Source organism: Dromiciops gliroides, chromosome 1, assembly GCF_019393635.1.
Source record: "Dromiciops gliroides isolate mDroGli1 chromosome 1, mDroGli1.pri, whole genome shotgun sequence".
Lineage (NCBI taxonomy): Eukaryota > Metazoa > Chordata > Mammalia > Microbiotheria > Microbiotheriidae > Dromiciops > Dromiciops gliroides.
Genome location: NC_057861.1, coordinates 677972766 through 677983861, shown reverse-complemented (window position 1 = coordinate 677983861; position 11096 = coordinate 677972766). Strand labels below are relative to the sequence as shown.

General features: G+C 47.3%; 1 protein-coding gene across 1 annotated transcript; it reads left to right on the top strand.

Annotated features, from left to right (window-relative positions):
• The first annotated feature begins 1269 nt into the window (after nucleotides 1-1269).
• On the top strand, nucleotides 1270-7367 carry RPL29 (ribosomal protein L29). Its single transcript, XM_043977101.1, has 4 exons — nucleotides 1270-1384; nucleotides 2513-2557; nucleotides 2813-2877; nucleotides 6586-7367. Exons 2-4 carry the CDS (start codon nucleotides 2521-2523, stop codon nucleotides 7255-7257), a joined length of 774 nt encoding a protein of 257 aa, XP_043833036.1. The 5' UTR covers nucleotides 1270-1384; nucleotides 2513-2520; the 3' UTR covers nucleotides 7258-7367.
• Nucleotides 7368-11096: the final 3729 nt, after the last annotated feature.

Sequence of the window (11096 nt, the reverse complement as noted above, 5' to 3'; positions counted from 1 at the left end):
ATGAACCAGGATTGCCAATGAAGTGGAAGAAACTGAAAGGAATTTTCTAACCCCAAATCCCACAGTAGATTAGGGTAAAGGAGTGGCAGTTAAGGCAGTGAAGACTTGTTGTTTCTTGTCCTTGTGGACCAATTCACTTATCATCTCCACTGTAGATGTCAATTTCTTTATCTGGAAAATGAAGATAAAAATAAGGCCAGTTTCATTCATTCATCATTTATTAAGCCCCTTACTGCGCCAGGAGCTAGGAGGGATAGGATACAGCCCACTCACTTCCCATGTGGAATCTACAGATCATACTGATTGGGGGGGGGGGAGTCCTCCCAAGATGATATTCTTCTATACTTCTGGGAATGGTCTATTTTGCAACTTTTGGTAAAGGGAAAATTTCAAACCCTTGACAGAAATGCGAGTTTGGAATTATTTTATGGATTTCAGATGTCCTTGGGCTCCATTGCGAAGAGTAAGAGGTCGGGAAGAGTGATGGTTAAGGGAGGCAGTGAAGAATTTAGACCACTTGTGGAGGGAGATTCCTGGCTCTACCTGAATGGATTCTGCCTCCTTAGTTCCTTTCTGACTCTGAAATTGTGATTTCTGTAAACACAGAGCTGAAGGGCGGTGAAACACACCATGTAAATTACAGCCTGTCAGAGAGGGGAGGGACCTTAGAACACAAAACCAAGGGGACATTGGGAACACTAGGCTTTATTTTTACACCCATTTCACAGATGAGGAAACTGAGGCAGGCAGCAGTTAGGTGATTTGCGCGGGGTGGGGGTTGGGGAGTCACACTGCTGGTGTCCGGAGCCAGTCCAGTCTCCCTGACCCCTCTCTAGACCTGCCTCCAGCACAAGGGATGGGAGCACCTAATCCAACCCCTCATTTAACAGACGGGGAAACTGAGGACCAGCTAGGCTCGCGGACTGAGTTGAAAAGAGGCCGTCAAGGCCAATTCGTTCCTCCATCCATTTTACAAAAAGGGAAACTGAGGCTCGGAGAGGTTCAGTGCGTGGTCCGCGGTCACTAGGCTAGTAAGTGTCTGCAGCAGGATTCGATCGTCAGGAGAAAGCTCAGTTCCTGAAGCTAGGTCGCTCACCCCTGTCTCACCGCCCCTATTTAACATGGAAGACAGGAAGGGCCTAAGGCCACGGGCGGGACTTCCGAGGCCACGGCTCAACTGGGTCCGGCGGAAGAGCGAGGTCCGGACCCTTTCCTTCCGGAACCTTTCTGCTCAGGGCTCAGGACTACGAGGGGGAAGGTTTCCCAGAAGGACCTTCCTCCCACGCGGCCCTTATTTCCCACACTACCCCGCGCTTCTTCCTTCTTTCTCTCTCTCGCTTTCGGCCTCTTCCGGTCGGTGGAGTGCCTGTTAGCGCAGGCTGCGGTGAGAGACTTTGGGGGTCGCATCCGGCGCCATCCGTGGCCTGGATGGGATATAGGGGGGGCCAGCATAGAGTTGCTATGACAGTAGAAGAATTCTGAGCCGGGGGGCTGGGGGAGGCAGGGCCCGGGTTGGGCCGGCGGGCGCGGGGCTGGTCAGGGCTGAGTCCGGGCCTGGTGGGAGAGTCGGGGGAGGCCTGGGCCCGGGATGGCCGAGGGGCCTGAGCTCGGGATTGTTGGGTCCGAGTTCCGGGGTGGGGAGTTGAGGGCAGGAGGGTAAGAGAGGGACAGACGGGGCTGTGCCCCAGGCTGGGTTCGGAGAAACCCCGGGGCCCGCGAAGGGATTGGAAGCCCACGCGGGACACCCATCCCCTCGAGGGAGTCCGGGGCTGGGCGCCACGTCGTCCATGGGGGTCCTAGAGAGGACCAGAGCTGCAGGGCTCACCCTTATCCGGGAAACCTAAATCCTCTATCTCTCTGGCCTCTAGCCGCCGCTCTGCGAGTGCCGCAGTAGCTCCTTGTGCCTGTATTTAGGCGCAAACTGGAGTTTGTCAGTAGCAACTTTCCCAAAGTGGTACCCAGAGTCGATGGGCCGTGCTCTGTAGCACTTGGTCTCCAGCCCCGCTTCACGTGTTCTGTCATTCATTCTTTCTCCTGTCCTGCGCTTTTACGTTTTTAAAGCCCAAGCTTAAGAATCTCATTAGATGTTTGGGGTATGACTGAAGGGAGGCACCATCCGTCAATAAACGTTTGTTAGTCATTTACTTGGGGCACTATGCAAACAGCTAGCTAAAAGAGGCAAAAAGCAGTCCTTGTCCTCAGGAAGCTTACAGTAGGTTGGGGGAGATATGCAGACATATGCAGGATAAATAGGGTATCACTGAGAGAGGAAAGGCACTAGAATGAAGGGGTGTTGAGAAAGCCTCCTGTTAAAGACGGGATTTTAGTTGGGACTAGAGTTGGGGTTGAAAAACAGGTTCAGATCCTGCTTTATAAATGAGCTTATCTAGCTTTGTGACCTAGAAAAATTCCCAGTGAAAATGAAGGGGTTTGGTTTAAGGAGATCAGATTCGAGGAAATATGTTTAGCTCTGTGATCCTAACCCTAAAATTCTCCTTTCTCTCCTGTACAGGTGTAAAGATGGCTAAGTCTAAGAACCATACCACCCACAACCAGTGTAAGTTTTCTGGGTGTCAGAGGTAGCCTATGTGTAACTGAACTGAATGGGAAGACCTTTTGCAGGCTCTGAATTTTGACAAGTTGCTAACCTCAGAGCCCTTTTCTTTTTTTCATCTTTTAATTGTACCACTTTATAGGAGTGAAGAAAACTATTTACCTGAATGTAGAACATTGAAGCTGCAGGAAGTTATTATTGATGGTTTGCTGTGTGAAATCAAATTGCCTAATTTGGATTTTCTCTCCTCGTCTATAGCAAGAAAGTGGCACAGAAATGGCATCAAGAAACCTAGGTCACAGAGATACGAGTCTCTGAAAGGGGTGAGTGTGCATGTATTCTGTAAATATAGTTCACTGATGAGAGGCTTGGGTTGCTGGTTTGATTCTTTAGATGGTCTGTTTTGTTACGTTGTTTTCTACCCACATAGGTGCTCCCTCCCCCCCCCCCCACCTGGCCATCTGTCTCAACTTCAAAATAATGGGGAGGCTGCTGCTCTGTCAGCCTTGGTGTGTGAAAAATTATATAGGCATTTAGACCATACTGTGATACTTTGGCAAGAGTGTTAGCTCTCCAGAGCAGGGATGTGGATTCAAAGCCTGGCTCTCACTTTGGGCAAGTTATCTTTTCTTGGCCTAAGTGTGGTCACCTATAAAATAGGAGGGTTAGTCTACGTGACCTCAAAGTATCCCTCTGGCTATGATCTGCGATTTTCTTCCGGACACCTGATCTGTCAGTAAGAAAGGAACATTTGTCTGCCCTAAAAAAGTTCAGTCTTCTTAAGGAGGGAAGACAAGATATACAGTTACTGTAAGACAGTGTGCAGCGTTGCAAGACTTTGCCAACTCCCTGTGCTCACATGGGCCTTCTCATTTTATCTGAGATTCTTGGCACAGTGTTCTGCATATGATAGGGGCTTGACGGAAGATTGAATAATATGGGTAAATGTGTGACCCGGGTGTGCTACTTTCGGAGCCATGTGCCATCCAACTTGTTAACAGTTGGGTCACGTGCTACATTTGGTCCTTGTTTTGAAGGGTTGGTATTAATCCTTTAACCATTCATCAATCATGCTCGATGTATTCCGTGGTTTGAGCTGGGGGGCAGGGTATACTCATAAGGAACTGACCCCTGCCCACAGGAATCTTGTTTAACAAATGATTTAGCCACTGCAAGTCTATAGAAAGGCCACCTTCGTCGCCAACATTGGTTACTAGTCATTAAGCTAAATGTCCCTGATTTGTTTTGTTCCCTACGCTTGGAAAGGTGGGGGGGGGTTGTTTTTTGGTTTGGGTTTTGGTTTTTAATTTTAGTTTTCAGTTCCAAATTCTTTCCCCGCAACCCACTGAGAAGGCAAGAAATATGATGCCCATTATACATATAAAGTCATACAAAACATTTCTGTACTAGCTGTGTTTTGGGGAAAATAGATACTTGAATCTGCACTCTCTATCTGGAAGTGGATAGCATTTTTCATTTTGAGTCCATTGGTGTTGTAGTAGATCATTGTATTGATCAGTTACTAAATCACAGGTTATATATACTGTTACTGTATAGTATGTCATCCTGGTTGTGCTCACTTCACTTTGCATAAGTCTTCCCAGCTATTTCTAAAGCCCCCTTTGTCATTTCTTATACCACAGTATTATTCTCTATACTATACCATAAAATTCGGCCATTCCCCATTGATGGTCATCCTCTCGGTCTAATTCTTTGCCACAAGAGCTTCTATAAATGTTTTTGTATATGTAGATCCTTTTCTTTTTTCCTTGATCTCTTTAGAGTACAAACCTCATAGCAGGATTGCTGGGTAAGAATATACCCAGTTTTATACCCTTTGGGGCATAATTCCCAATTGTGTTCTAGAATGGTTGGACTAATTCCCACACCCTTTTCAGCATCTGTCATTTTCTTTTTCTGTCATCTTAGCCAATCTGATAGGTGTGAAGTGGTACCTCAGAGTTGGTTTTACGGTTTAGAACATTTTTTTTCATTTGATTATGAAGATTGCCCATTCCTATGCTTTCACTATTTATCAGTTGGGGGATGGTTCTTGTTTTTATAAATTTGGCTCAGTTCCCTGTATATTTGAGAAATGAGACCATTTTGGTGGCATTGGTTTTGTTTGTACAAAAACTTTTAAATTTTATGTAATAGAAATTATCCATTTTACCTCCTTTCTGTCTCTTGTTTGGTCATATGTTCTTCCCCTCTTCATAGATATGATAGATTTTTCCCCCCCATGTTTCCCCAATTTGTCTATATCATTTTGTCTATATCATGTACCCGTTTTGAGCTTACCTTGGTATGTCATGTGAGTTGTTGGTCTACACCTAGTTTTGGCCAGACTACTTTCAGTTTCCTTGCAATTTTTGTCAAATAGTGAGTTCTTGCCCCGATAGCTGGTATCTTTGGGTTCATCAAACAGTAGGTTACTGTACTCAGTTGTTTTGTATATTGTGTCCCTAATCTATTCCATTGGCCATTCTGTTTCTTATCCAGTGCCAAATTGGATGATCAAAATAGTTTGATATCTGGTCCTGCTAGGCCCTTGGAAAACAGTTTTTTAAATACACCCTTGCAGATTTGGTCCCTAGAAGGGACCTTAGAAATTATGTAGACCAAGAACATTCAGGTTTTTATGACTAAGCCGTAGGATGAGAAAGCCATGTGTTTGAACCAAATCAATTTTTAAATTACATTCAGCTTCCATTAAAATGACTGAGTAATTAGGTTTAAAAATATTTGCGGGTAAACCATGTCTTGGTCACTGAACATCTAGTCTAACTAACTCCCTGGTCTGGAAATAGGGAATTGGCAGTCCAGAACCTAGGAGGGGCTTGTCTCAAAAACATAGTGTACCTTAGGTCTCAGGACTCCGAGTTCAATGTAGTCCATCAAAAGGCATTTAAGTGCTTATTCTGTGCTAAGCACTCGGGTACAAAGAAGGCCCCCCCCCCAAAAAAAAGATCTCACAGTCTCTGGTTGGGGGCATACATAAATGTGGAAACAATTTGGGTCTACAAAGTATGTATACAGAATAGATTGAAGGTAATCTCCCCCCAGAAATGAAGACATTAGTCAGTAAACTTTTTTTTTTTAAAATAAATACCTCCTGTTTGCCAGCATTGTTCTGCTAAGCACTGGGGCAAAAGACAGTCCCCATCCTCAAGGACCCCATGGTCTGTTGGGGGAGGCAACATGCAAATGAGCTATATACAGGATAAATTGGAAATGAGCTTAGAAGATTTGAGGAAGGGCTCCTTCAGAAGGTGGGAGTTGAAGCAAATCCTGAAAATAGGAAGGAACATTTAAGAGGCAGAGGTGAGGAGGAAGAATGTTCTGGATGTGAGGGACAGACAATGGAAAGGCATGGAGATGGAGAAAACTAAAAGTGTGGGAATACTAAAAAGGGAACGATTACTGTTTTAAATGCCAAATACCAGCCTTGATGATAAACCTTGTTTGACAGCTAATTGGAGTGAGGAGAGACTTGGAGCAGAAGATAGGAAAGCAGTGATGAACCCCTGTGCTAGGGATACCATGAGGATCTAGTCTGATCATGGTCTGGATATGTCCCACATAGAAAGGATTCATACATAAGGGTGACACTGGATGAGATTGCCAGCCTGCTGACTGGAGACTTGTGTGTGCCTCCGCAGCAACAGGACAGGTGGAGAGAAGGAAGAGTCCTGCTTTAGGCCGGTGGTTCTGGATCTCTCCAGAAGGCAGCTGTTGTGTGTGATGCTTGTACTCCAGAAAGTGACTAAGCCTGGGTCAAATGTCTAGAGATGATCCTTGAATTCCTGGGAGCTGACCAGGTGATCAGAGCCTTGGGAAGTACCCGCGATGGGCGGGTGTGATATGAATGAAGGTGCCCATCCAGGGAGAAGAAGCAGTTAGGCAGAAGAGCTGGGAGAGAATGGGGTCACAGACCTGGAGACGAGAGGACCCTGGATGAGGTGATCCCAGCAGCTTGGGGCTGCTTCTGTCCAGAATGAAAGTAGTAAAGATGTTGCTTTGTCTTCCAGGTTGACCCCAAGTTTCTGAGAAACATGCGCTTTGCCAAGAAACACAACAAGAAGGGACTGAAGAAGATGCAGGCCAACAATGCCAAAGCCATCAAGGCCCGAGCAGAAGCCATCAAAGCCCTGAGCACCAAGGTCTCCAAGGCCAAGCTCCTCAGGCACAAGATGCCCAAGATCCCCAAGGCCGGTGCCCGGCGTGCTGGCCTCAAGATGGCCACCAAGCGTCCAGGCCCTAGGGTCGGCATCAAACGCCCAGGCCCCAAGATCACAAAGCCTGCCTCTAAGGTTGCCAGGACCACTGACCCCAAGGCCGCCAAGTCTGCCGACAAGGTCAGTAAATCTGATCCCAAGGCTGCCAAGTCCGGCCCCAAGGCTGCCAAGTCCGGCCCCAAGGCTGCCAAGGTCGGCCCCAAGGCAGCCAAGTTCGGCCCCAAGGCAGCCAAGTCCGGCCCCAAGGCAGCCAAGGTCGGCCCCAAGGCAGCCAAGTTCGGCCCCAAGGCAGCCAAGTCCGGCCCCAAGGCAGCCAAGTTCGGCCCCAAGGCAGCCAAGTCCGGCCCCAAGGTAGCCAAGTCCGATCCCAAGGCTGCTAAGCCCGATCCCAAGGCTGCTAAGCCTGCTGAGTCCAAACCCAAAGATGCTGAGGCTAAAGCTGCAAGTCCCAAGCCTTCAAAATAGATGCTTCATTCAGGACAGAAGGACTTGTTTAAACCCTCAAAACACCCATTTTTCTCAACTTGTATGGTTATTCACTGTTTTGTACAAATAAAGGAAATGGTGAGTCATCAGTCAGTCTTTCTGTTGTCAAATCTAGGAGTGGAATGGGGGAGGGGGGCCTACAAGCCCCGCTTGGGAGCCATCACTATTGTGCTTTGAGGTTTTCAAAGCAGTTTCCTCACATCAGTAATACATGATTGCAATTTATAGATGAGGAAGTAGGCTTAGAGTAATTGTGAGTACCCCACAGACACACACACTCAATATATTGTTTTCAGACGAGGTTGAGGCCCCAGGAGTGTAAGTGACTTTGCCAAGGTCACAGAGGCAGTAGTAGCTCTCTTGTTTGGTACTGGCTCTGCCACTACTGCTGATGGTGATGATTTTGACTTGAAGCAAGTCTCAACTTTGGCCTGGATTTCAGCTGTAAAATGTGATGGCTTAGACTGGATGAGGACCTCCCAAGCTCCAAATCTCTAGTTCTTGGTAAAGATCGCACATCCTATTGAGGGCTAGAAGCTCTTTGAAAAGAACAGTTCAGAAGAGATTAGGGAACCATCCAAAGGAGAATGCAGATTCAGGAGGCCAGCAGAAGACTTGGATAGTCTTAGTGGAAAGAACACGGGGTTCAGAACCCAGTTTGTGTTCTCTGTGTGACCTCAAGTGACCACATCCTTCACCCCCATTCTGGGCCTCCATTTCTTCATCTTCATTGAGGCTGGAGGATCTGATCTGTCAGGTCCCTCCCAGATATGATCCAAAACCAGAATGCCCTGAAGACCATGCTTCCCTTGACCGCATCTGAACAGTAAGACTGTCTCAGTTCAGGTTCAGGGATCTAGTTCTTGACCAAGGGAGAAACACTTAGGACAAGTGTACCTCCCCAAAAACCTGGGTCTATATCCCTTGGTGGGAAGGCCTAGTGATATAATCACTGGTTATCCTAGTGTCACCTTGAACAAGACTGCTTCTCTAAGATGGTCTGTAAGGTTACTGCAGAGAGCCTATGGAGTTCCACCCTGAAACATTTCTCATAGTGGCTGTTGGGACCATACCATTTCACATTGTGTGCCTCCCAGGAAAGGCAGCAAGGACAATATGTAACTGCTGCCCTGTGTCCAGCGTCCCAAAACCTGCAGGTCCCTGGGCGCTCTGAAGAGCGCGGGCACTTGGTGTTCTACTCTTGAACATTAACTATCATTAAGTCCAAGGGTATCACTAAGTCACCAGAAACTGCCTGATTTCTCCCTCAGGGAGGATCCTTGTGAATGTTCTTTGGTCTTGGGGTTTTTGGGGGATTTTTATTGACTACTTATCCAAGACCTTCCCAGTACCAGAGCTTCCTTAATACCTAGTTCTCCATAGGTATGCAGGCTCTGAGAGCTTCTTCTTCACATGATGGAATTTGCTGGCTTTTCTAGCCCCAAGCCTTGGACCTTCAGTCTGATAAGCTTTGAGTCAGAATGCTAATGTCCATAACACCCCCTGCTGGACCAAAACCCCAACAACAAAGAGGGCTGGGGAAAATAATTTGCTGTGTTATAGGGATGGTACCTGAAGACTTCTCCCTGGTAGCTGAGCAGCCCCAGAAAATGTCATTCACTCTAGGAACCAACCAAATCAGACAGCTAGGGGGGTAGTGAGCAGAGAAAAGGGTATGTACAGTTGATGGTAGAGGAAGGTAGGGGCTTGGGCCCTTGAACACAGCTTGGTTGAAAGGAGCCTAATAGGTCTTTGTTGGAAACCACTAATCCTAGTGTCCTCACCTAGCTGCTTTGCCTCTGAGCTGCTTCAGTCGTCACTGGGTGAACCATGGGTCAGTCCTCAGGGTGGGCTGCTCCCACTTGAAGATCAAGGACCGAGTTCAAAGGACCAGCTGCCTCAGGCAGTTACCCTCTGTCCCAGGCCCCATGATGTTCATGCTTGAGTTAATTTGTCACCAGTTAATTTCATGCCAGGGATGCTGGAAGAAGCAGGATCTCTCCCTGACCCCCCTCTTCCATAGGGATCTTAATAAGCACTTAGATAATGGCTTTTTCCTTGAATCTGCCTCTAGGTTCCACTCCTCTCACTTGGCGGAGGATACTTGGATGCCTCTTTGCCTTGCCCTGCAGACTCCCCAAGGGCATGCATGCTTTTGTCTCCAGAATGAAAATAGGATGGGGCTTTTTAAGCACTCACAGGCCTGGGCATTGCCCAGAGTTGAACCCTGGTGCCAACTCAACCGAGCAGCCATGTGATAGGGAGTCAATCACTTGCCCTCCGAAGGCCTGTTGCTTCACTTGGGTATCTGTGGAATTCAGTCTTCAAGGTCCCCTCCAAGCTCTAGCATTTATGATCTTCAAAAGATTTTTTTATATTTGAATCACAGCTTCTAGGTAATAAATATCTCTGCTCTCCTTTCCCTTGGAAGTGATCCACAATCATTTATTATATGCCTGCTACTGTGCTAGGCCCAAATAGCCCCACCCCTCATGAAGCTGACATTCTGAGCATACAGTAAGCATGGAAAAGTAAACAAGGTAATTTGGGGAGACTAAGGCACAGCTCGGCCATCTGCATGACATTGGGCAAGGGGGTGGTGCTTGGACTGAGTCCTAAGAAAAATACCTTCCAAGTACCAGTGGTACAAAAACCCAGGAGACAAAGGAAGAAGGCCAGGTCGGCCTAAGGAAGTCTGCGATCTAGTCAGCACTGAGTAAATCCCAGTGGCTCTCTGTGGCCTCTAGCATCAACTGTACAGGATGTTTATTTCCTTACTTAATTCCCATTGCCATGGCATACAAAGTACCTTTCCCCACCACCACCTTGGGAGAGAAGTACTTCAAAGTTAATGATCCACATTCTGCAAATGAGGGCAGAGGCTCCTAACATGTGCTTGCCCAGTGTCACAGAGCTAGGATTTGGGTCCGTGTCTCCCAACTCCCATGCCAGCCTAGCAGCACCCCAGACACAAGTGAGGAGTAGACGCCAGTCACCCACCACAAAGAGCAGGATCTCTTTTCCAGGTTGGGGAAAGGTCTAACTCTCTTGCTCAGAAGCTTCCAATGAATGACTTCCCCTACCCACAGGGTACAAATTCAAGACCCCTCTGTGAGATTCCAACCCACCATAACCATTCCCACCCCAAAGCTTTTCTCCACACTCAGCTGGAATGCCTTCCCCCTCACTGATCCAAATCCTGTCTTCCCAACCCCCAACCCCCCCCCTTCCAGTCCTACCTCCAGGAAGCCTTGGACTCTTCTCAGCTCACAGTGAGATCCCCAATGGACTCAAATTCATTCCTTTGTACTCTACACTATTTTCTATGCACAGGATATTTCCCCTCTGGTTCAGTCCTTATCACCTGCCTTTGGATTCCTATCGTTTAAAGCCCATGCCAACTGTCACTTTCTTCATGAGATTTTCAGTGATCCCCCGTTCTCTAGCAGGGCTTCCCCTTGGACATCACATAGTTTGCTTTGGCCCAGATCTCCAAGGCACTTTGTGAAAATAATTTCATTGATGCTGTTTTTGCAAGGACCATCCCTCCCTCCACAGAGCTCCCCTTTGTAACAGATGACTGATCACTCAAAGAAGACCAACACATTGGTCAGGTCTGTAGATAAATGTATGTTTCATTCCATATCTTCAGTGGACCACCTCTTTGCCTAGAAGTGGAAGGCATGCTTCATCAAGTCAGGGTTTTTCTTATGGATTTATACAATGAGCACAGAAATGTAAACAGGCAACTGGGTGGTGCAGTGGATAGTGCAAGGCCCACAGTCGGGAAGACCTGAGTTCAGATCTAACCTCAGATA

Excerpts from the sequence above, each read along its gene's own strand:
- RPL29 (XM_043977101.1), top strand. The coding sequence starts at position 2,521 with ATGGCTAAGTCTAAGAACCATACCACCCACAACCAGT. Across the intron at positions 2,558-2,812 it reads CCATACCACCCACAACCAGT|CAAGAAAGTGGCACAGAAAT; the intron begins GTAAGTTTTCTG and ends CCTCGTCTATAG. Across the intron at positions 2,878-6,585 it reads GATACGAGTCTCTGAAAGGG|GTTGACCCCAAGTTTCTGAG; the intron begins GTGAGTGTGCAT and ends TTTGTCTTCCAG.